Genomic DNA, 25992 nt, shown 5'->3' on the forward strand with positions numbered 1-25992 from the left:
CTGGAGAAGCATTATGTTCTCAGGGATAGTATCCCCAGGGTCCTGGCCTGGTCTGTAAGCTAGCAAGTCTCAGAAAAAGTGAGGATGAATAAGTGGAGGGGTACATTAATGAGGCTCAAGTTGAGGCAGACATTGGTCCAAACAGAGGTAATGGTCCTGGTTCTGGAGGGTGCCATCTCCACTGGGCTCTGTACTCAAGGCCAGCCTGTCCCAGAAATTAGGGCTGAAGGAGGAGTGGACAGAGAGGTGTGACAGTGTAGCCAGACTTGTTCTAAAAGAACACTGGATGTCTGGAGAATGGGTGTGTAGTACAGAGAAGGTGGAAGGTATTAAGTCCTCCCAGCCTTATTTAATTAAACATGACTGAATATTTGGGAAGGGGTCAGGGGTGGGGGCCAGGTAGTTTTCTGCTTTTCTCTGTCCCAAAGCCTCATCCAGTTCTCCTCTTTCCCTTTCACCTCCTCTAGGAAAAACCAACAGGCTAGTGCTGGGGCCAGTTCTCAAGGGGTGGGGACAGAATCAACACTGAGGGATACCACAGGGTTAATGTGGGGATAAGGATGTAGAAATGAAGGCTACCACAGGGGACTAACAGCTGTGGGCCCCTACCGAGCATAGAATGCAGAGATGCAGTAAGTGCATAACTTGGGACAAGCAGCGGAGAAATTCATTCAAACTTTGTGGTGCATAACGGAGAGCCTGTTAAAAAATGCAGACTCTTGGAGACCCTTCTAAGGAAGGCTGATTCAGCAAATTGGGGGGCCGGAGCTAGCAATCCCTATTTTAAAGAAGCTCTCTCCTGTCTTCATCAAGATGATACTAAGCCGGGTGACCCGACGACCTCCCTTCTGAGAATGCCTCAAAACTGTAAGCTTCTTGGCTTTCTATTCTCAGTTCCGTCAACTGTCCTGCACCAGCCGGGCCTGAAAGCTTGCGTCTGCCCTGCATTGAGATGTGAGCAACCCACATTACTGGTTCTGGCGTCCGGACAGTCCGGCAGGCCGCACCGCAGCACCTAGCCGCCAGGGGGCGCCAGAGGCCTCGGCTCCCGCTCTCCCGCTTCTCCGCCCGCGGACGCCGCGCCCGAGCCGGCGAGCGAGCCGAGCCAGAGCGCTGCGGGCTCACAAAGCGGTCGGACGCGCGGCGGCGGCGGCTGGTGGCAGGAGCGTAAGGAAGCCAGACAGATAAGCTTTCTCCGCGACCGCGCCACAGGAGCTCGAGCAACTCGGACGCGGGGACCCGGGCCGGCCCCCAAGGTACGTGCCGCGCGGAACCCAGCGCCCCAACTTGGCGTAGTTGGGACCTCTCCTGCCCACCCGGAGGGATGGCAGGGTCAGGGCCTGGGGGTATCTCCGCGCGCCCCTCTTGCAGCCAAAACCGGAGGGCGGGCGAAGCTTTCTTTTCCTTTCCTTTAGCTAAGGACAGGAGACCCCAGTTGCGGGCATCACCCCCAACCCCAAATTTTTGCCAGAGCCTGCGCTGCTGCTCAGAGCCCGGTTCACCCTCTCCCTGCCTCAAAGCTGTGGGCACCGTCTGTGGGAGTGCAGCTTGCGGATCCTGGGCTCCGGGTTTTTGAGGAGGGGTACCCACGCCCCTGACCTGAGAGCAGTATTCTGTAGGGCACCCGGAGAACAGGTGAGAGGGGTCCTCTGTAGTTTGCTAGCTGCACCTAATTTGTGCCCCTGCCTCTGCATTCCTAGCTGAGACCCCATGCGTGAGACAGGTCCCAAGGTCTCGAGATCCACGTCAAGCGCCCCAGTTGTGCTAGGGTCGACCCCGTCCCTGCTGTTAGACCCCGAACCTCTACAGCTGGGACTGGTTTCCTAGGCGCTCAGACGCCGGGTACTCGGCGAGGGGCTCACGGCTCCGTCGTGCCCCTGCTCCGCAGATGCCAGCGATCGCGGTGCTCGCGGCGGCCGCCGCGGCGTGGTGCTTCCTCCAAGTCGAGAGCCGGCACCTGGACGCTTTCGCCCGAGGCGCGGGCCTCGATAACGGCAATTTCCTAGACAATGATCAGTGGCTGAGCACCGTCTCCCAGTATGACCGGGACAAATACTGGAACCGCTTCCGAGACGTGAGTACTGCTGCTGCCAGGGGCGGGGGAGGGGTCTCTTGGAGAGGGGGCTCTAGGGCCTGGTGGGAAGGTCGCCGGATGCAGACCTCCCACGGAGAGCGTCATTGGGTGCGTCTTGCCTAAGAGGAACTTTAAAGGGAACTTTGAAGGCTTGATGCTTTTGCCTGTTACCTGTTGTTCAGGTGTATGTTATTTGTAGGACTGGGGCAGGTTCGTATTAAAATATGGCACAAACCCAAGCAACTGTGAAGAGAGACTCCTATGCTTCTGAATTCTCTTGATGGCAATGATTGACTTTGCCAAATCCACGGGAGAAGCTTCCTGGGGCAGCAGTGATTTGGACCATTTTTGGGGTGTATCAGAAAAATCTTTACTGGAGAGGTTAGGTTTGGGGATAAGCCCAGCGCATTTATTAGGGAGCCAGTTGTGACTGGTGAGAGAGTAGGTCAGGGTGGAGGACTGCCCTGACAGTGGGCCTGATAAAATGTTGGGGAGGACCATGGAGGTTTTGACCCTTTGACTCTTTAAAAGGGGAGGGGGAAAGAGAGCAGGTGGCCCATGGAGTTGGACCATATCCATCAAGGAGAAGCCTGGGAAGGAAGAAACTTATTCCTGGACCCAGAAGCACCTGTGCAACCTGTTTTTGCCCCAGGGTTGGCTGCCGCTTCCCGGGTGTGCCCCAGAAGATGTCGGGGCAAGAGGTCCCCGTTCAGTCTTTTAGCAGATGGCATTCCTTCTGTGCAGTGGGAGCTGCTGCCAGCTCCTTCAAAGACTGCCCTAGGTGTCTGGGGCCATGCCCTTCAAGGGGACTTGGAAGTGTGATATTTTATGGTACTTAACTTTAGGAGTTTCTGTCCCTGGGATGCCTTAAATATTGCAAAAATGTCCAAGGCTTAATGATGAAAAGAAGATTTTTATGTTCAAAGGCATTGCTCTTTTGTTTCTGGAGCAGTTTTAGGTGAAACTAATATTTTTGCTTAACTAATATGAAACTAATATTTTTAGCAGTATGCATTTTTAAATATATTGATCCATATCACATAGCATCCGCATTGGGATATAGGGCATGGTTTATAGGTTCTTTGAGGTGGGAGATAAGTGAGGTCTTCCACTCATCTCCACTAGATTCTTCATAGTCCCATTATCCCTTGTAGGGAGAAGGTCTAGGGAATTGAATGAATGCCAGACGTTTGTTTACTTGTGCTTTCTAAAGAGCACCCTCTTCAGGTCCCTTTCTAGAGGAGCAGATGCACTCATAGCCTTGAGTGGCATTTGCTTATCTCTCTACTCACCTTTTTCTCTTCCCCATAGTTGATAGTGGGCTGCTTCACCTGGAAAGGGGCCTTTAAACACTTTCATTGAACTTCCACAGTTACTTGAGGCCCTACTTTTGCAGCAGATATACTCCCTGCAATCCTCTTCCACCCCATCAAAGTTCCTGCCACACCCCACCACATGCTCTGGGCTGCTGTGTTAACCATCCTTGATCCACCTGTCTGCTTAGATCTGAGGAGTTCTGCACTGACTACCTTTGCCTATGGCTCAAAAAGATGCCCTGAACATGAAGCTTTTGTTCATTGACTCACCTAGGGTAGAAATCATTTTGCTTGGTGCTTTTGCTTTGTTTATTTTACCATTTTTAGATAGAGTTGAATGGGGCAGATGCTAAATTCTGCTAGAGCAGGACAAATTGTGCCAGGTATAGAGGTGAAGGGTCACCTTTGCAGGTGCCCTGATTCCCACAACAGAGGTGGAATGGGAATGCCTTGTGCTTATTGGGGTCTTTGGGTTATGGAAAAATCTGCCCTACTTTTGTGCCTCTTCAAGGTTTCTTTCTCACTGTATCTTAAGTATACATTCTTAATTCCCCTTTACATTTATATTTTAAAAAATTGGGCTTTATTTCTAATCTTGCTTATGGGTAGTGCTGACATTTTATATCCTTGGATCAATGTTGTTTCCTAAACCTGATTGATGATGAGGCCCACCTGCAGTGTTAGCTAAATTATGGCACCCAGACTCTTCCCCTGAAGGTTCTGATTCCATGTTTCTGGGGTGAGTGCTAGGATCTATATTTTAAACAAATATACAAGGTAATCCCTATGTTTAAGAAATATTGTCTTAGCTATTGTGAAAAAATTCAAGGCTTACCAACAAAAAGATGCTTTTAATGTTCAAATGCATTGCATTTTGTTTTTGGACCAGTTTTAGGTATTAAACTACTATTTTTAGCAGCAAATAATTTGTAAAAATGATGATTTGATCCAGCATAACATTAAAAACTTCTAAAAATGTTTAAGAAAACTCAAACATCATCAATCATCAACCTTTTATATGCTTCATGGAATCTTCTTATACCAGCAGTGGCTCAGACACAATTTACTGCCATTAACCTCTTGAAAGTGTTGCAAAATTCAGACCAGATGGTCTTTTAGGGCAAGTTCAAGTGTCTTCAGTTGGGTCTTTTACTTGGAATAACCACAAAGCCTGGGTCCTCTGGGATCAGGGAATAAAATGTTGCTTTCTCTAGAAATCAGCTACTCAGCGAACAATAGTCCCAGTTAGCACGGCAGTTGCTCAATCAGCCTGATCTTTTTCACTGAGCCAGGCCTTGCTTTTGGTTGATAAAACCCTAGCCTCCTTGCTATGGTTTTGTTTTTGTTCCTGTTTTTTTCATTTTCTAAAGCTTTGGATAACTTTGAAAGGCTGTGTCCTAAGATTACTGTTAAGATGCTTGTCAATTTTGGAAACTCTGTTGTGTGAGAAAACTACTTGCATTACCCTCTACTTGCTAATTTGTTCGACTTAAGGGAAAGATATTTAGAAGTTAAGTTTAAATGTGGGAAACTGAAAGCTAAGGGCTCTTTTTGGAGAGGTGATGGCATTCGTTGGTGGTTTTTACGGGGCCAACATTGAAATGGATATGATGGTGTGATGTGTGTTCCATCTTCCCTTGACTACTGTGTGTGCTGTGACATAGCCAGAGATGACTTAGCAGCCTCTACTTGTCACTTGTGTGCTCTATGCACACAAATATTCACTGTCTGTGTTTCAGAAGTAAAACCTCCAGAACAACTTCATGGCCTGTTGCCTAGAGTTAAGCATCCAGGAGAAATGTAACAACATTCAGATGATTGTGCCCAAATGCATTTGTTAGTTTGGTCACTATTCTTTTACAAAGACTAGCAATTGGGATGTTTTGGCCACAGAAAGCCTTGAACTTTTGCACAAATACAATATAAAGAAGGAGGAAATGCAGAAGGCAATGTTTGTATTAAGTTTATAATAATTTGTCTCTACCTGTCATACAGTTTTATTCCTTTGTGGCTTAAGATTGAGACATCAAGATACCACTAATCTGATGTGACTTTGACTTTCCATGACCATTACCACAAGGAAAAGGCCTTCTGTTCATTCTTCATTCATTCATTCCAACAAATACTTGCTTACCATGTGTTAGACACTAGGCTGTAAAGGTGAATGGGATTGATAAATGTAATCTCTGAGGTAACCTCTCGTCCACTCTTATGCTGCCATATGTTTCTTTTTAATTCCTTTAAAGTAAGGTTTTTCTTATAAAGGATATAAATTCTGTTGTAATTAAAAGATTAAAACATTGCAGAATAGATAATAGATGTATGGAACATTTAGTATGCCAGGCATTGTTTAAGGTACATCCTGTATGTTATTTCATTTACTATTTGTAACTGTCCTAAGAAAGAAGTACTATTATAATTCTGTGTTTTCTGGGAGGTTTAAGTCCCTTGGTCAAAATTTCAAAGATGGCATGTGAAGGAGTCAAGGTCCTGCAGCCACTCAAGGACTGGGTGAACTTGGGTATGTGACTCCATTGACATTAGAGTCCAGTCATCCCTGCTTAGAGCCTGAGGGCAATCAGTAAGAACCTTAGGTTAAGACAAAGTGCAGTGGGTGGCCAGGTGGACACAGCTTATTGGCAGAAGTCATGTCAGCCCTTATCTGCTCCTACTAATAAGCTTTTGATTTGATTAAAATAATAATGTTGCTTACACCAAACATGGCATTTTCTTTCTTTCACACACATGAAACTAGCCCTGACATTTAACTCCAGGATAATTACCTTTATCAGGCCCAAAGAATCAGAAGTGTTGCCTTGGCTGGCATTTATCTTACTCCAGAGTGACCTGGGTTTGTAATTCTAATGAGAGTGCAAGGACCAGCCCTCGCTCTTTTTTTCCCTTCTGTTGCATACTCTGTGGAATTCAGTGGTCTCTGTAGCAGAACTGGGGTGGCAGCAAGCATCAGATCTGCTCATTTGATCTTAGCATCTCAGCTATAATGAGTTTCAAGGGCAAGTGAAGCTTATTGATAGAACGGGGGCTGGCTCAGTTGGTAGGGCTGGTGACAAGAGAGGTGGTATGGCTTAGTGGATCAGTCATTAATCTGTCACCACAGAAACTCAGCTTGTAATGGAGAGTAGCAGAAAATCATTTTGATTAAACAGGTTCAAGGAGACTTAAATGAGTCTGTGATCCTGACTCTCTTTAATGAACCCACTATCTTAAATCCCCTATACCAGATGACCACTGATAGAAATAATTATTTCACAGAGAGCATTATAAAGGGACAATTTGAAAGCTGATAGGCCTAAGAGCATTCTTGTCTTTTCTGTCCTTACCTTCAGTTCGTCCTTGCCAGAGAAAAGCTAGGTCTTTCCTGGCAAGTATGGTAGAGCTTTTTTGCCCCAGTTGACCTTCTCAGGCTGAATGCCCTGCCTCTCCTGGGTCTCCCCAACCCCACAGGATTTCAGCTGGACTGCATGGGAGGATAAGTACTCTCTTCTCTGCTGACGAGGCTATTTTCAAAACCAAGAAGTGGCTCCAAGTGGATAATTGGACCGATAATATTCCCCTAGAGGAATGGGACCTAATCATTAGCTCAACTATTTCATCTTGCTTGAGACAAAGCAATGTTAGTAATTAAATATTTTATAATATGTCATTTCTTATTTATTTACTCAATATAATGCATTTCAAACCCAACTTAGTATCTCAAATTGGACCTATTCAGAAGGACTTGTTTTCTACTATGTAGTCCTTGGGAAGTTCCTCAGATTGAAGTTCATGCTTGATCCTATCTCCCCAGGTGAGATAATTACAAACAAAAGAAATTTCCTGTAAGAGGCTAAATAATTTGTCTAAGGATACAAGTATTTTTTCACCATAATATTATCCAGTATGAGATGACACCAAAATATAAGATGTGCCCAGGATGAAGTGTTTAATAGACTCCTGTAGAAAGATGGACTACAGTGGCCAGCACCTTCATTGTGGAGGTAAGCAGGAAATTAACCCACCATGAAGAAAAGTGACCACAGCCAGGCAAAACACCTGTCTCCATCGTGGCATTGGTAGATAGAAAAGTTATGCCCGAGCCACTGAACAGGTTGACACTCTTGCAGATTTTTGGTTTAAATGTGCACTCTTGTTGCAGTCCCCACAAAACCTTTCAGTTAGTTTAAAGCAGTCTCGGGTTCCTTATTTTCTGAGCCTCTGACACCTCATTGGTTATGTTGGGAGAATGCTATTGTTGGGGATTTGGTAAGTGACTGAAATCTGGTCCAAGGTGGCTTAAATAGAATGGAAAACTTTGTGTGTAACTGAAAATTCTACTGATAAACTGTGACTCCTTGTAAGGCTAGACCCAGGGGCTCAAGAAAACATCATAGGATTTGGAGTTTGTGTATGTCTGTTTTTGGACTCCCCTGCCCCCCTGTCTTTGGACTTTATTTCCACTTATGTTAGTAGTATTTTCAGACTGATCAATTCCATGTAGTGGCAAATTTACATCATCATATAATTTTTATGTCTCAGCAGTGCCAATAAAAGTTCTAGAACTGAGTGAGACTTGTCAGATTTACCTGTGTTATGTACACATTTCTCAGTCCCTTTGCCCAAGTTGGTAGAATATGATGATTGTGCAGGGCTGTGTTACATGCCCAGGGCTGGAACTGAGACTTGGCACTAGTGGTGGCAGGGGCTCCATTGGGTTCCATGTTTTGAGAGTGGTAGAAGGGGCAATTCCTTAAGGAGAAATGCATGCCTGGAGGGCAGATGTCAACAGATGTGCATTACATTCACTGACTTTACCAGGCTGGCTTGAAGAGTAAATTGGCTTAATGTATTGTCTGACTTAATAAATGCTCAATAAGAGGAGGCTGTTATTTTTATTAATATTAACTCCTGTAGCACTTTTATGAATTATTCTTCAATTTATAGTTGTGCATGCCTGTATTTTAGCTTCTTTAATAGTTGAATCCTTCTTTAAGAATGAGCTGAAAACTTGTCTTGTACACGGCAGGTGGACAATAAGCATTTTGTTGACTTGACTTGCATCCTAAGCACACCTCTTAGATTAAAGGACTTTCCTGGATAAGCATATGGTGGTCTGATAGGTGGGAATTCTACGTGTCACACACATTAAAAAATTATTTTGTTTTTTTGTCTAACCCCTATCTCTAAACCAGGACATCACAATTTTATAATTCCTTTTAGGATACACTATTATATAGCACTTGCTGTCTCCAAACCTTTATGATAGAGCCCAGGGTAGGAAGCTGCTCAGGAAGTGTTTATTGGAATGAATGAGTAAACTCTTCCAGATCAGAACTTTCCACACCCCCAGGGATTGTGGAGGCTCATTGCAAAGGGGTGATCCCAGTGAGTCATAAGAGTTTTGAGTACATGCTCATTTTATCAGTAATGACAGTGGTGGTGGATACCAACATATGGAGTGTTGTTGAGAGGCAGGAGAAACCTGATACAGGGAGAAAACATCCAAAAAAACTCCCTTACCCTTTAGGTACAGTCTCTGATTTTGTGCAAAGTTCCTTGTGACTGAGTGATGTCATGGCTAAGGGCCCACTCTTAATGATAGTTCTCAGTCCAGTCTTGCCCAGGATAAGCTTGAGTCTTTGACTCAGGTGTCAATTTCCTCATCAGCATACTTGGGACAATAAGCTGACTTAGGGATTTTGGGGAGGACTGAGTGTACATAAGGCACAAAATAGGTGCTCCTGATCTCTGAGTGTCCAGTGTCCCTGATGTTTTGGTTTGTTTTCCACGGCTCACTTCTCTTCTACCTCATGAGTGTGGGCCATTGGCACACAGCCAGCCATGGGTGCTGCTTTTTGTCTTAGAAGCATGTTGGGGAAATTCATCCCATGATCCTTGAGTCTATCTTTGCTCCATTGCTTGCCAGTCTGGAAGGCTGTGTGAGGTCACCTCCCATTTTTTGGTTACTTTCCAGTTGTAGCTCCTGGTAGAGAAGAACTCTCCATCATATTTCACGTGATCCCTGGGTTCCTCCTGAAACTGGCAACTACTATCATGAAATAAGTGGAGAGGGTTTTGTGTTTAGCTGTGCCAAAATCCTAGTTATGTGGAGGCACCCCTGGGAAACCTGTTACACCAACTAAGCTCTAATCGTTAAACTCTTATTCAGTTGCTCCCAACCCATCTCAAGATGGGATAACCTCATCTCATCCTGCAGCATAGTCCCAGGCTGGCTATATAGGCAGGAAGGGGGATTGGGTCCATTTTGAGGCAAATTGTTCATCCAACCTGTGTGTTACTATGGCTTTCTTGCATCCTTTGTTATCAGATGCTTGCAGTTTGGTCTTAGTGCTGTGTGACATTGATATCACTGTCTTTGGGGTAGTGTCTTTGGCAGCTAGCAATGCTTCTTGTTGGTTTTCAGGCAGTTCCCAGGCTCCAGGTTTGGCTTTAGAACTACCTGGAAAATACTCGTAAGCTTGGCCAGAACTTTGTTCCTTTTCTCCAAAGATCCTTGTCTTCAGTTTCAGATCATTACAGGCAGTCAGAGAACCTAGAATTCACTGCAGCTGAAACAGATTGGCTATGGTTTAGGAAAACCCAGACAATAACAAATAGTTCACACAGGGCAGGGTGATTTGTTGGTGGGAAAATGTTCTTCCAATGGCAGCTATGCCTTCCTTTGCTAGGTGCAGGGTGCAGAGAACAGACATGGCTCATGCTGTCCTGGAGCTTATGGTCTATTGTGGTAGACAAACAATCCTGAAACAGTCACACAGGGGTTGTTGGGAAAAGCACTAAGAAGGTAGAGACACTAGTGCTCTTAAAATGCATCCTGAGATGGAGGAGGAACTCATTAGCTTGGGAAAGGCACAGAGGCTGAGCCCTGCAGGATGGCAGGAGCCAGTCAGGTAAGAAGCAGAGGTGATTGTGTTCCAGGCAGTGGGACAAGCAGGTTCGAAGTTCCTGAAGTGGGAAAGCCGTTCAGGAATTTCCATCAGATGTGGATTCCTGCAAGAAGCAAGCTCCACACATTTTCAATTTATCACACATTTTGTGAGGGGCAGGGGAATGAGTCAACTGTGGAAAGTGAGGCACACAGATGGCCCCAGTACTTGGAAGGATGACCTGTTCTTTTCTCCCCTCTTCTGCAAGTTTCTCTGTTGTATGCATCTTGCTCTCCAGAGTCCTCCTTTCCCCAGAATACTTACCTCTTCTCTAGTGTCTTCAGGCTATGAGATTTTCCTTCCTGCTGTGGTCAAGTGTCTTAGACTTCAGAGTTCTGACAATTCTCACTACTGTTTAGAACTAAGGACACTGTAGAGTTTCCTGGACAGAGTGATGATTTGTCATGTTTATCTTTCAAAAATGACATTAGTATTCATGGGGCTGCTCCTTGTCTCCCCACAACTGGTGAGAAGCAACTGGAGGCCAGACTTTGAGTCTAAAGATGAAAAGCAAGCTTTTCAGCCTCGGGGTCATTGTTTAGGGGAGAGACTGCGGTGGCCCATGGGGAACGCTGTGTGGCATGCTCTTTACAGCCCTTGGGTCTGGGTTCTTCCTATGTCCTCATGGCAGACATGAAGATAATGGTGTCTCATTCACAGACCAGGAAATTTTCTAGAAATATAATACTGGTGTTCACATTAATTTACTTTGGTTAACTTTTCTTATGGTTCTGTGAAAATATGTCCCTTAGGAGACCCTCTCTCACTTGATGCTTGAAAATGAACTTTGGTGCAGTGGGGAAGGAAAGAAGGATGAGTTATACAACTCTTGGTAGTAATTTTCAGATTCTTCCTGTGTGATCTTGACATGTCACACTACAGTAAGCACCGTCAATATCCCCCCAGTTGATTATGCGGGGGTGAGCAACCATTTATGCAAAATCTGTTGGTGTCTGTGCTGCAGGCAGGGGAGCAGAACTTACTGCAGGTGTCCCAGAGGATGTTGGCACAATAAAACATGGAGAAAACATTTATGCAGAGAGCAGAGGCCTCTACTTTCTATTTCAGCTGTACCCTTTCTGTCCCACACTGTAGATGGAATCACTCTAACCTGTTCCTAAGGAGACCAGGCCAAAGTGAAAACGGAAGTGCCCTGAGGGATGTTCTAGAGCAGCATTTTCAGACTGACACCTTTATAATCTCAGAAAGTCACTGTCAGGGCTTGCTTCAGATGCAAATGTCAGTCTGCTAGTCTAAAGCACAGATGTCAAAGGAATGGCATCCAGGAACCTGCATTTTAAATAAGCAGTCCAGGTGATTCTGATGCAGGTAGTTATCAGACACCATTTTTAGAAAATTCCTGAGAATTACTATTCATCCCAAAGAGCCAACACTGTTAGCGCCAACAAGTAGTAAAATATTAGACAAAGTGAACATTTTATTTTGAAGATTTGCAGTAAATTATTATAAGTGTGGTTATTTTCTCTTTATGCCAGCAAGGCCCATTGATATCAGTAGAAAGAAAGATCTTATCTTCCAATGTGTGTGTCTGGGATGGTCTCAGCAACAGTCTCGTCGTGAGGTTTCCTTAGAGTGGAATAACATTTGACCTTTGACCGGCACCAAGGCCATAGGGATGCTTGCACACATGAGCACAGTGGAACTCATATGAGACCTTCCACGTGATGAAATTCCAGGGGACCATCTCAGCAAATCTTCCTGTCTCCAGAGGGCTTGCCCGACACCCCTCAACTGTGGTCTGGTTTTGCATCTTTTCTAACAGAATTGGTACGTTTTCTGCATAGAAGAACTGAAGGAAATTGACTCTGACACTGGTTTTAGTGTATAGTGAAAAGGGTATTGAAACTGAAGTGGTGTTAAGGGCACATAATAGACAAGGAGTGGTGGATGTTAACAAAGGATGTTTGCTCTTCTAGGAAGTATGCCCTTGGGCACAGAGATGCAAATGCTGGAAGCTCAGAGAATGAAGGATCTGCGAGTGGCACTACTTGCTCCTCTCTTCTTGGTGTAGAAATCATTTTGTTTGGTTACCTAAATCATTTTGGAAAGATCAGAGGATATTAAAAACAGACTCATCAAAGTTTAGAAAATTTAGCATCACCAACAGGAGTTGGCAGCATTCCTTCTTCTGAAACTGTTCCTTTGCTCCCTGAGCAAACTCTGAAACTTTGCTTTACTTTATATTTGGCTGAATGTCCTATAATTAATGATACCTAAAATTGATAAAACTATTGCCAAGAGGGAGACAGTAGTTAAGTCTATTGAAGAGACTTATGCAGCTCTCTAGGGTCTTTCTGTTGCCCCTTATTAAGGCTATCTGGAGAGTTTCAGGTCTTCACATGCTCATTGAACTTGGTGACTCCCTTGGGACTTTGGTGGGCTTGGTTGGTTGGTGTCCAGCTCTTTCTTTAGGTCCCAGCGTTGCTCCCCATCAGAGCCAGCTAGCCTTGCTTGGACTTGGGGATTGGGTTCGTGACTTTTGATCAGCGCTCTTAAATGAGGCCTGTGTCACTTTCAGTAAATGAAAGTGCAAATGCATTTCTCTTATTACTAGAGATGTTGAACATTTTTCCATATGTTTGTTGATTGCTTGTAGATCTTCTTCTGTGAAGTGTCTGTTCATTTCCTTAGACCATTTGTCGATTGGGTTATTTGTAGTCTTGGTGTTGAGTTTTTTGAGTTCTTTATAGATTCTGGAGATTAGTGCTCTATCTGAAGTATGATTGGCAAAGATTTTCTTCCACTCTGTAGGTTCTTTCTTCGCATTGCTGATAGTTTCCTTTGCTGAGAGAAAGCTTTTTAGTTTGAATCTATCCCAGTTGTTGATTCTTGCTTTTATTTCTTGTGCTATGGGAGTCCTGTTGAGGAAGTCTGGTCCTAAGCCGACATGTTGAAGATCTGGACCTACTTTTTCTTCTATAAGATGCAGGGTCTCTGGTCTGATTCCGAGGTCCTTAATCCATTTTGAGTTTAGTTTTGTGCATGGTGAGAGATATGGGTTTAGTTTCATTCTGTTGCATATGGATTTCCAATTTTCCCAGCACCATTTGTTGAAGAGGCTATCTTTTCTCCATTGCATATTTTTGGCCCCTTTGTCTAGTATGAGAAAATTATATTTATTTGGGTTTGTGTCCGTGTCCTCTATTCTGTACCATTGATCTACCTGTCTATTTTGGTACCAATACCATGCCGTTTTTGTTACTATTGCTTTGTAGTATAGTTGAAGTTCTGGTATTGCAATACCCCCTGCTTCATTTTTCCTGCGAAGGATTGCTTTAGCAATTCTGGGTTTCTTATTCTTTCAGATGAATTTCATGATTGCTTGTTCTATTTCTGTAAGGTACATCATTGGGATTTTAATTGGAATTGCATTGAATCTGTATAGCACTTTTGGTAGTATGGCCATTTTGACATTATTAATTCTGCCTATCCAAGAACATGGGAGATCTTTCCATCTTCTAAGGTGTTCTTTAATTTCTTTCTTTAGTGTTCTGTAGTTCTCATTGTAGAGGTCTTTCACCTCTTTTGTGAGATTGATTCCCAAGTATTTTATTTTTTTCGAGGCTATTGTGAATGGGGTAGTTTTCCTAACTTCTCTTTCTGAAGATTCATCACTAGTAATTAGTAATTAGTATTATCTCTAGTAATAAGAGAAATGCAAATCAAAACCACCCTAAGATTCCATCTCACCCCAATTAGAATGGCGATTATCAAGAATACAAGCAACAACAGGTGTTGGCGAGGATGTGGGGAAAAAGGTACACTCATACATTGCTGGTGGGGTTGCAAATTAGTGCAGCCACTCTGGAAAGCAGTGTGGAGATTCCTCAGAAAGCTTGGAATGGAAACACCATTTGACCCAGCTATCCCACTCCTTGGCCTATACCCAAAGGACTTACAATCAGCATACTACAGAGATACAGCCACATCAATGTTCATTGCTGCTCAATTCACCATAGCCAGATTGTGGAACCAACCTAGATGCCCTTCAGTTGATGAATGGATAAAGAACTGTGGCATATTTATACAATGGAATATTACTCAGCCATAAAGAATGATAAAATTATGGCATTTGCAGGCAAATGGATGAAATTGGAGAATATCATGCTAAGTGAGATAAGCCAATCTCAAAAAACCAAAGGAAGAATGATCTCGCTGATAAGTGGATGATGATACATAATGGGGCGTGAGAGGGGTTAATTTTAGGGTTAGAGTTAGGGTTAGGGTGGGGGGTAAGAATGGGGGAAGGAAGGACTGTATAGAGGGAAAAGAGGGATGGGAGGGGTGGGGGGAAGGGAAAAAATAACAGAATGAATCAACCGATATTACCCTATGTAAATTTATGATTACACAAATGGTATGCCTTTACTCTACGTACAAACAGAGAAACAACATGTATCCCATTTGTTTACAATAGAAAAAAAAGAAAGGGAAAATGCTGTTCACAGTAAAGTTAAAATAATGCTATATTCATTGGTGTTTGAGAAATTGTGAGATTTTTATGTGCCAGGGTTGGTGGCTTAAAAAATTGGTACTCCAGAAAGAGCTTTGCTGTGATTTTCTGAACCTCTTCTTTAGCCTCCTTCCATGGTCATCCTAGACCCTGATTCAGGGATGTATTTGTTTTGCCTCTGTAGCAAGTCTCCTGTCGCAGGCACTCTGCTGCTCACTTAGGACATAGCAGAGAGAGAAACCAACATGATAGCTGTCAGAGACAAAGCACAGAAAAAGAGTTGTACAGTGGTTGGGGAAACCTGTTAGAGGTTATTCTACCAAGAAAAAGTCTGCAGATGGACCAACACTGTCCATTAGTCCATTGGCATTTGGTCACTTAAACCTTCATCCCTGACTGGTGATTTAGTGGCCTCAGCTTACCTAGATTCTTAGGATGTACATGTGTGACCTCTGCTGTTTTGCCTGAGTCTAGGAACCTGGCACCTCCAATAGGAAGGAGGGTGTCAGTCTGTACAATCGAGGTGGAAGGTTTAGATGAGACAGACCTTGATGTGTGCATAAATGCTGAAGTGTGGTGAGTTTAGCCTTGTCAGGGCTCTAGGTCAAGTCAAGGCGTGTAGTGAATGGAGACATAATCACAAAAAGATTCCCTGACCTGAGTAGCCCTGGGTTGCTGGGGAGTGTGTTTCATTGGAATATAGGAGATCACAAGTACCCGAAGTGAATCCCCACACAACTAGCAAACAGGTCAAGGGGCAGAATATTATGAGCATCTGAGAAGTCCATCTTGTGCTCCTTGCAGTCACTGCCTATTCTCCTGGCAGGAAGAACACTCATGGCTTCTAACACAATGAATTAGTTCTGTTGGCTCTTATACTTCACAGATGGAGCCGTAAGGATGCACCTTTCAGTGCATGACTTCTTGGATTCAACATCTGGTTTGCCACTCACTGCACATGCTGCTGCTTCTTCATTTTCTTAGTGGTATGGATGTTCCACAGTCGATTTGCTTGTTCTGTTACTGAGGGGCATTGAGGTAGTTGCCTGGGTTTGGTTGTCATGTGATAGCACCCCTTGGGCATGTCTTCTGGCGAGCCCATTTTCAGGTACATTTCTTGGTGGGTAACTCTGGTTACCATGAACTTAAAAAAATTTTTTAAATTCCCAGTACTGGGCATTGAACCTGGAGCCTTGTCCATTCTAAGCAGGTGCACTACCACTGAGCCGTGTTCCTGCCCCATGGGTCACCATGCAAACATTCAGCTTTAACCAATATGGTTAGTTTTCCAAAGTTTACTCTTTCACTACAGTATATGATAGTTCACTGGTAGCAATGTTTTTGTTTTACTGATTGAGAAATTTAAAAAAGACCCCAAAAACCGAAAGGAAACCTATAATCTAACTCATATATCCAAATTACCAAAATGTATCCAGCAGCTACTGTGTGTCAGGCCCTTGCCTGCCTAATGGAGCTTTTGTCTGGTTGGGGAAGGGAGTGTTACACAGCTAAAGACACAGCAGTGGTCTAGGTGCTCCTAACAAAAATAAACTAAAGGGAATATAGAAGTGATGAATTTATGCTCTAACCATTGGTTTTCTATTATTTTTTTGACTTTACATTGCACTTAAAATTTTTTTTTAGTTGTAGATGGACATAATACCTTTATTTTATTTATGTATTTATTTTATGTGGTGATGAGTATCAAACCCAGTGCCTTATACATGGTAGGCAAATGCTCTACCACTGAGATACAATCCCAGCCTTACATTGCCCTTTTCCCCACTTAAAGAAATAGATAAATTTTAAGGATAATTTAGAAGTCATAGAAAGAGAAATTACTTTCCTCTAATATACTGGCACTTTTAACTCTGTTTTGGGGACATGTATTTACTTTCAGTAGACTTTTTAATACCAATGTTTTATTTATTGTTATTTTTACAGACTGCATTTTGATTCATTGTACACAAATGGGGTACAACTTTTCTGTGGTTGTACACAATGTAGATTCACACCATTCATGTAATCATACATGTACATAGGTAATGTCTGTCTCATTCCACCGTTTTTCATACCCCTGCCCTCTCCCCGCTCTCATTTCCCTCTACGCAATCTAAAGTTCCTTCATTCTTCTCTTACCTCCCACCCTCACCCCCATTATGTATCATTATCCACTTATCTGAGAAAACATTCGGCCTTTGGTTTTTTGGGGATTGGCTTATTTCACTTAGCATGATATTTTCCAACTTCATCCATTTACCAGCAAATGCTATTATTTTATTCTTTATGGCTGAATAACATTCCATTGTGCATATATACCACGGTTTCTTTATCCGTTCATTTGTTGAAGGGCATCTGGGTTTGTTCCACAATCTAGCTATTGTGAATTGAGCTGCTATAAACATTGATGTGGTTGCATTACTGTAGTATGCTAATTTTAAGTCTATACCTTTGGGTATAAACCGAGGAGTGGCATAACTGGGTCAAAAGGTGGGTCCATTCCAAGTTTTCTGGGGTATCTCCACACTGCTTCCCAGAGTGGCTGCACCACTTTGCAATTCCACCAGCAATATTTTATTTTCATGGTAAATATCATGCTGTTTTTATGATCTGGTGCATTCTTTTTCCTTCTCTCTCTGTCTCTCTGATTCTCTGTCTCCCTTACTTAATAGCGCAGTGTAAACATTTTAATATGGTATTAGTCTTTGAAAATGACATTTTATTGGTATCTATTAGTCCAGTGAATGTATGTCATACAACATACCAAACCAATGTGTTTGATAGAAATTATTTGTTTTCACCTTGCTCCAAATTATTGCATGATGAATGTTTGGGGTACATGAGTTTAATTTCATTTAGAATTATTTCTTTTTGTTATATTCCCAGAAGTTGAAATGCTTGATATGCTGGCATATGCATTTCAAAGACCATCCATGTATATTACCATGCTGTACCAATTTCACCCCCAGAATTATCGAATATGTGTTTTACTGCATCCTTGCCAGGATTGGGTATTAGTGGTTTTCTGTTCTGTTTTGTTTGGCAAAGAAGGAGGATGGAATGGAGACCTGATGTGCCAAGACATGTGCTGGCACTGATTCAGCACAGGTAAGAAGCATGGTCCTCAAGTCTTATCTGGATGGGCTATTTCTCTGATCCCTCTGTGTTTTGCCAGGGAAACAGGTGTGAAGGGCTCAGCTTGTCCACAGTTGGGAGCAAAACTTGTTGCTCTTCCTCACATTTTTTGCCTGGTCTTGCGAGTGCTTCGCAGAGTCTGTTCTCTGAAGAGCCTGTTGAACTCGTTGTGGTGATATTAATGAATCTCAGCCTTGCTTATAATTAGGAGCAGATGCTGTAAGCTGGATTTTAAGTGAAGTTGCTGCCGAGGGATCCCCTGCTTACTGGTACAATGTATAGATGCTTTAATGCCCTTGTGGTAGAGGAGGGTTAGAGCAGATCATTAAAAACCAAGTCCACCCTCACTTCGGCAGCAGGGACTTCTGTGGAATACAGACAAGGCCTGGGCCCAGGGCTCAGTCTTCATTTGTGTCTAAGACATCTGTCTGCTTTTCATTACCAAATATTTCCTCCCACCCACCACTCTCACCACAGGCCTGTCTGGTGCGTTGCCTCAGAGTGGGCAGGGAGTAGTAGGATTTCCTGTAATGCTGTCTCAGCATTATGAATGAGATGAGAAACAAGAATTTTCTGGGTCTGGTTCAGCTCTTTGGGAACCCTTTGCAGGCCAAGAACAGAGATTCTCAGCTGGGGAAGATTGTGTCCCATGGAGACAGTTTTGGACCATAAGTGGGTGGGAAGGCTGTTATTGGCATCTCTTGAGAAGTGGTCAGTGGTGTTGCTGAACATCCTACCATGCACAGAACAGCCTCACCACCTCCAGAAACAAACTGCCAGTACAGTCAGGGTTGTGAAACGCTGACCTAGTACTAGGTTGCTCCTTTTATAATGAGTATTTTTTTTTTTTAATGCAAAGTATAGTTCAGATGGATGAAAGTGAGAAAAGCATATTATTAGTCAACCTTTCCTTTATTCTTTTTAGAAATAAATGCTCCAGGTCCTTTTCTAGACTCTGGGACATAGACATAAACTCCCTGTCCTCGTGCAGTTTACATTCTAGGGTATAGAGCTCTTCTTGAGACGCTTGACTTTTCCAGAATCAAAAGAGAAGGCAGAAATAATTGAATATCTTTCATGTACTGGAGAGATTTGACAGATTATTGAAAATTATGTACAGAACATATAATTTTTATTATTTTTGCCGAGATAAATGGCTATTGAGAGTTTTCATGGGAGATGTGTATATCCTTGTGAGTCACAGTAGATTGGCTGCATTGAGAATCAGAGAACCTGTTTGATTGTGTTATCCTGAGGAGTGGGAAAATGTAGCATAAAAATGTTTTTCTTCCCCTAAGGAACTGACAGTCTCCAGATGGATGGGCTGGTACTCACTCTCCCTTGATTCTTGTTTCACTGCACATTTTGGGTAGTATCCGTTATTTCCAATGAGATAATCCTAGTTCATAACTCACTTCTTTTTCATGTGCTCCACAGCACACTTTGACAACCTGCTCTTCTGAGTTCTGCAGAAGCAACAGCAGGTGCACATGACCCATCTTTGGGGACTGTGTTCTATACATTGTCTCCCATTTGGCCTAGTAGAGGTATGTGTGGATTTTGCTGTCCTGTGTTTGGGACCTTGGCACCTGTCTCCAGTCTTTCTAAGGCTCTTGACACATTCATTACGTATTTGAGGATGTGCTTGGAGGCTTTTGCCCTTTTTGTTGGTGGAAACAGAAACACAATCCATGACAAAGCGATGAAACCTGCCAGTCTCATGGAGGATGTCCTCTTCTGCTTTTAATTTTGGTTCAAGTAGTCTGTGAGTTCACAATTAGTTCATGTGATAGTGGAGGTGGGAAGAGTAATGCCTTCAGGTATTTGGATGTTTCTGTAGCTTCTGTTCTGGATTCGAGTCTTAGAATGTTAGGGTGGACCATGTGGCCCACCCTGTAACTCATAGAGAGGGTTCCCTTGAGTATGTTCCATTTTCCTCCTCCCCCTCTTTATTCTGCTTTCCTTCCCAAGCGCCACTAGTGACTGTCCTGATATCCAGCCTGGGTTGCTGTCTCTGCCTGACTGGTCCCACCCCTGCACAAGGCTGGATGTTGTGGGCGTGGCTGTGGAAGAAAGTCATCATTTTGGTTTGATCTAAAAGGCCCTTTTCAATTTGAGGATTCACTTCAGGCCAATATAACTCCTATTCAATGCTAAGTAAATGTATCTTTCTCCTGTCTAGCCTTGAGTTAACTTCACAAGGCCCATTTAGCTTTTTGGATAGTTTAAAAGACATGGAAGAAAGAGAGGAAGTCCTGTGCTTCCATCGCCTGTTCCCCTGACCACAGCTGTGGAGGAACACTTTCTTCCTGGTGCTCATACAGACTTGCAAGTGACTTTGCTGCTGTCAACTGTTGTCTCACCTGGGATCTTGACCCCCCAGACTTCTGAGGTAATTTTTTAGATGTTTTTAAAGTCTTACTCTCTCTTCTCCATTCCCTTCCCCACTACACATTTAGTCTTCATGCAAAATGTTTTCTTTGTACATAAAACTGACCAGCAGAATAGTTGCTCTCTGCAGAAATAACAGGTGTTGATGCTAAGGTAAGAAATTTGGCTTGTGTTCTATGGACAAGAGGGACAGGTAAGGATCACATTTTCCCCATTATTTGGGTCAAGTAAATTTCTGAGTTTGAGACGAGACGGTCTTGGTATTGAACACCTGTGTGTTAGGCATGGCGCCAGGCGTGAGCATGTAGAAATTCAAGACTAAATCTTGGCTCTGAGGAACAGATGTTCTAGTTGGATAGACAGGTAAAGAGACAATGGTAATGCAAGGTGACGTGACATGATTTAAGCTGGGGACGCTTCCTCTGTGGGAGCCCCAGGGAAGGTCGTCAGCCCCACTGGAGAGGTCAAGGAAGCTAGCGGGAGAGAAGGTACCTGCTCTGAATTTTGAAGTGCCTTTTGGAGAAAATCAGTTACCGAGGGCAGTGGGAAGGATGTGATGAATGAGGAGTTTCTTTAGAAGAATCTGCCAACCTGGTAAACCCCAGGGCCTCACAGAGTCAAGGGTTTGTTTGCAGTCCCATTCACAGATGCACATTCTAGAATTCTAGAAACTAAAGGAAATTAAAAAAGAATTTCAGATTCTACTTCTGTCTTTTGAAGAATGCTATAGAAGGCCTGCATCATAACTCACAGCCCGAGTTCTCAAAAGCCGTCTTCTCTTCCTCTTGACTGTTCTTTTGGTCCCTTGGGGTGCTCAGGACTCTTCTGTGACAGCACTATGACACTCTTCTCTTCTTTCCCACTCTCACAGCACCTCATTAAGTAATTTTCTCAGCCTGTACCTGGCTACATACTTTACACTTTCCTTGGAATTCTTTAGGTGTTCTCCCCTCTTGAGTTCCAGGCTGGAAAAAGACAACTATTCTTTGGTGGGTCTGAGGAGGGGAGAAGGTGGGGACCTTGATGTGTTAATAAATCTCCCTGTCAGCCCCACGGGCTATACTGTGGCTATGCAGTGCTCACTCATCCCGCTCAGTAACGATAGTCGAGCTCTAATCCACTTGTCTGGACACATGCTTTTCAGACATCTTAATCTCTGTCTCTGTAGGGTATACCTTCTCTGTGCAGTGTAAAACAACGATATCTCTGAAAGAAGCGGGAAGGCCGCATAATAGGATTAGTACACTGCAGCTGGTAGGGCTGATTAGAACTGATTGTCTTGGGGCAGTATTGATTGTCTTTTGAAAATGATTGCAGCAATATGTGTGGTTGTGCGTGTGTGTCCCTGTGTGCTTTAAGGAGTGCAGATGTGAACAGCTGCAGCTTTCTGAGACCAGTCAGTCACACACACCCATCTCTTCTTTACCAAACATGTATGGACAACTAGCTTGTTGAGGAATTTCAAGGGGAATAAGCATGAGGCAATTTTGTTTTTAATCATCTTCCCTTAATAACATCTTGGTAGAATCTGTAGTTTTCCATCATTTTTTATCTTTAAAACTAAGCCCAGTTGTTAAAACTCCCATCTCATATCAGATTTGGGATTTTCTCTTCCTGTTCCCTGCAGACTAGACTTGTGGCTTGAGGAGCTTCTGTTGATGAGTGCAGGACTGGTTATTTAACCCTCTTCTTCCCAGGCTTGAGGTCAGCGGGGAACCTGCCTTCTACATAATTCCTTGATGTGGTGGTTTGACTCCAGGTCAACTTCTTCCTCTTGTTCTCTTTTATCTGTCAGAATGGGTTCAGTCTACTGCTCTGGTAACAACTCCAAAAACTACATTTTTGGTTTAAAGCAATGAAGATTCATTTCTACCTCATGGTGCCCATCTGTCATGGGTCAGGAGAGGCTATGATCAGTAATGTCTCTGGACAGTGGGCTGATGGAGGCTCCATAGGGATGCATTCACTGTCACTGGCAGAGGGAAGAGTGTGCTGGGGGGCCTTTCTTTAGCAATTCAGTACCTCTTAGATAAGACACCATTTTCAAGAGTAGAGCAAATCACCTGGCCAAACCCTACATCAAAGGGGCAGTTAAAGGCAATGCTACCATGAACATAGACGGGGGAGAAGGCACTTGCTTGGCCAATGGCATTAATGAGTTCCCAACAGCATCTTCTCCTGGAGATCTACCCCACTGCCTTATGCTCATAAGGCCTCTGACCCTGGAGAGAGACCACAAGGTGGTTCCCCCCTCCAGCTGCTCCTTATGTTGTTATTTTGTTTCCTAAACATATCTGCTTGCTCTCTAAATCCTGGTGACAGAGATTTCCCTAAGGCTGCCCCTTCTCCCAGTTTGACCAGTCCTCTTAAATTTTCTTTTCCATGTTTAGTCAGTCACCAGACAGATTAGCAAGCTCACTGCCCCAAAGATATCCAAATAGGGAAACAAATCTTCCCTTCTTGCAGGGGCTCCAGGTTTTGAGTAGTTCTCTTATAATAGCCCTTTAAATGGCACTTAATTGAACCACACACTGGACTGGGAGCATTGCATGTCCCCAAAACTTGGTGACTACCACCTTCACCCCTCTAGTCTTCCGTTCATGCAAACTGGGGACTGGAGTGAGGTGGACTAGTGTGGGATATTGATTGGGGTCATTCTTTCTGCTCCCTTTAATGAAGGTCTGTGAATTGTTCTTTAACCTCTGGAAGTTCGTTGCCTACCTCCTTGCTTTTAAGAATGTGCAGGAATTAGATGCTCAGCTTTGATCTTTGGTCAAAATTGGGAGGCAAATAAAAAATCCCACTTAAACAACAAACCCCCATTATAAGGGTCTTAACCCTCTGCTTAGCAGCATAGTAGTTCATTGATAAATAGAAAATCTTACTAATATGTGTCAGTTTTTAAATCCTCTGGATTTGTGACCCAACTTCTATTGGTTAATATTGGAACCTTGGCTAAATGCAAATTTCTTTTCCTGTTCAAATTAACCACAGACCAGGAGAAAGCTTATTTAATTTTTTAAAACATTTTATAGGGTCATTTAGCTTGGATTCCATTTAAAGTAAAATAGTGATTATTTCAAATCTGATTGTCTCTGATGGTATGTTGAATGTAGATATATTTTTTCTTAATTCCATAACTTCTTCCACTTTTTGGGACACTGACACCAGTCTTATCCCCTGGAAACATCAAATCTTGCTACAGGTGGTGTGTGTCACACCCTCCTGTGTGGTCTGTTTGACCTGCTGGTGAATGCCTTTGGCTCACCAATTGTTAATGTAACAATAGCAGCAGCTAATATTTGCTGAGCAGTATGTGCCAACTGTCACAGGATAGCCTTGTCACCATTTGGCTTAGTTTATCAGCCCTCCTGCTGTGTGCTGAATGCCCACACTTACACTGAACTTCTCTAGGCATTTGTATATAGCTCCTCTAACCTCTGAAGCTCTACTGGAAGGTCGAATCTAAGACTCAGAGCAGTGAAGTGGCTTGCCCAAGCAGAAGAACTCATGTAAAGCAGGGAAGCTTCAAGCCTGGGTGTGACTCCACTCAAACTTGTGAGCATGTGTTGTGCTGCTGAATGGAGTAAACCACTTTCTGTGACTGGCTTGGCAGCCAGCGTGTTGACAGGACCTCGGACATTTACAGCTTGGTTACATGAAGTCAGCATCCCTCTTCTTGGAGTCACAAAGACATGCTGATGTGTGGGAGCTGCCCCTGTCAGCTTTTTTACAGCAGTCCTTAGCCTCAGGAGCTGTCTGAGCTGACATGTGGAGCTTAGCAGGGGTGCTCTGTTGAAATGAGGCTAGGTTTCCCCCTCAGATGTGATCGTTCCCTGGGGAGTAAGCCGGGCAGCGTTGTCACGGTCCGGTGGATGCTGACCTACTCTTGCTGAGCTGCTCTTAGGGGTTGTTGGCAGGTTGACAGATTTGCTTTGGTATCCTGGCCACAGACTGGTCCCACCCCCTTCCTTTCTGGAAGTCATACTGAGAATGTTACATGAACCAGAGGCAGGATTCAGCTATCTCCAAATCTGAGTGACTGCAAGAGCTTCTGCAACTTTGAAGCTGATGAGAAAGGCATGCAGATTATACCTGTCCAGAGCTTTCTGCAAATGACTTTTCCAGTCTCATTTATAAAAATAAATTCACTACTTAAAAAAAAAACCCTATAAAATGTCTCATTTTTATAAGGAAAAAAAAAATAAAGTACCTGTAATCTGTTTCAAGATAGTTATATTCCTTTCTGCATTTATGTAACCACATGTGTATACTTTTAAATGGAAAATGTACCATAGATGACTTTTTTTTTCTTTCTAAAAGCCTACATAAACATCCTTCTAGGTCAAGTAATAAACTTTGTCCACATCTTCCTCATATTCCTTTGGTGAATATTCCAATAATTTATTTAAATTTTGGTTAAACATTTGGAATGATTTCAGTTTTCCCCTGTTATAACAATGCTGTGATGAGCCTTTTTGGTGATTTGATCTTTATCCTTGTAATCAGTTCTTGGGATAAAAAAAATGTAGAATTACTGTGAAACAAGAATATGCAAAAATGTGACTTTTTTCTGTGGAACTAGGCAAGTGCTCTACCACTGAGCCACAACCCACTTGTCCAAAACATTGTAAGACTTTAAAGTGTTTTATTGAAGGGTGTACCTACTCTGTGCACTTATCCTAGAAAAAACTTGTTTTACCATAACAAAGAAAACCTTAAGGGCCTCTCCTTGAAGTTCCCTGGGTTCTTTCATTGATATCCCTTCCACTTTCTTGGTCCTTAGATTTCTTTTCTAATGTACGATAGTCACTTTTTTGAGTCATTATCCATGCATAATTCAAAATATTTAAAAAATCACACAGCATATATATTTGCTCCCACCTCTGTCTCTTATTTTGCCTTCTGTTTGCTACTCTACTTTGCAACCTACCACCGGTAACTACTTTTATTAGTTTCTTGTATATCCTTCCATAAATTACATGTGCATATCCAAGCAAATAAGACTATATAATTTATCCCCTCAACTTTTTAGACCAAGTTTAGATTCTACATAAACTGCTCTGTATCAAGACTTTTACGTAAATTATGCTAAAGAGATGTAAAATATCAGAACATAGAAAATGTCTTCATTCTCTATGTTTAAAGATACTTTAGCTGACTTATTTCCTAAGGACCCTACATTTTCAATAATTATCAGACTTAAGAAATTTAACATTAATACAGTGTTATCTCGTATACATTAAACATTTATTTTACAAAAGCATTATATATAACTGTTTGTTTTTTCATTCCAGGATCTGGCTAGGTAATGAATATTGCATTTGATTGTCATTGTCACCTTTTGTGTGGAAAAGAGAAGAGTACCTCCACCTTTTTGGGGAGGGAAGATTTTTCAGGACATTAACATTTTTAAAGAATTGAGACCAGTTTTCTTTAATGTGGCACCCACTCTTTATTTGTTTAATTGCTTCTTTATCATGGAATTTCTATCAGGTCTTTAGACAAGATCACATGGGTGATACTATGTACTTCCCACTGTGTTGCATAAGGCACCTAATGCCACTTTGTCCCACTATTGGGCCTGCTTAGTTTGGTTACTTAGTTAAGGGTGGCATCTGCCATATTGCTTATTATAAAATTGCCCTATTTCGTTTT

General features: G+C 42.9%; 1 protein-coding gene across 3 annotated transcripts in view; it reads left to right on the forward strand.

Annotated features, from left to right (window-relative positions):
- The first annotated feature begins 1118 nt into the window (after positions 1-1118).
- The window catches only part of Spock1 (SPARC (osteonectin), cwcv and kazal like domains proteoglycan 1), a 503091-nt gene continuing 478217 nt past the window's right edge, over positions 1119-25992 (forward strand). The window contains exons 1-2 of one of the 3 annotated variants that reach the window (XM_047556527.1): positions 1119-1256; positions 1828-2074. In XM_047556527.1, coding sequence (XP_047412483.1) covers positions 1889-2074 — 186 coding nt within the window. In that variant the 5' untranslated portion in view covers positions 1119-1256; positions 1828-1888. The remainder of the gene's footprint in view (positions 1257-1827; positions 2075-25992) is intronic. The other 2 variants (XM_047556529.1, XM_047556528.1) reach the window with 2 other exon arrangements.

Source organism: Sciurus carolinensis, chromosome 6 (genome assembly GCF_902686445.1).
Source record: "Sciurus carolinensis chromosome 6, mSciCar1.2, whole genome shotgun sequence".
NCBI classification, from domain to species: domain Eukaryota; kingdom Metazoa; phylum Chordata; class Mammalia; order Rodentia; family Sciuridae; genus Sciurus; species Sciurus carolinensis.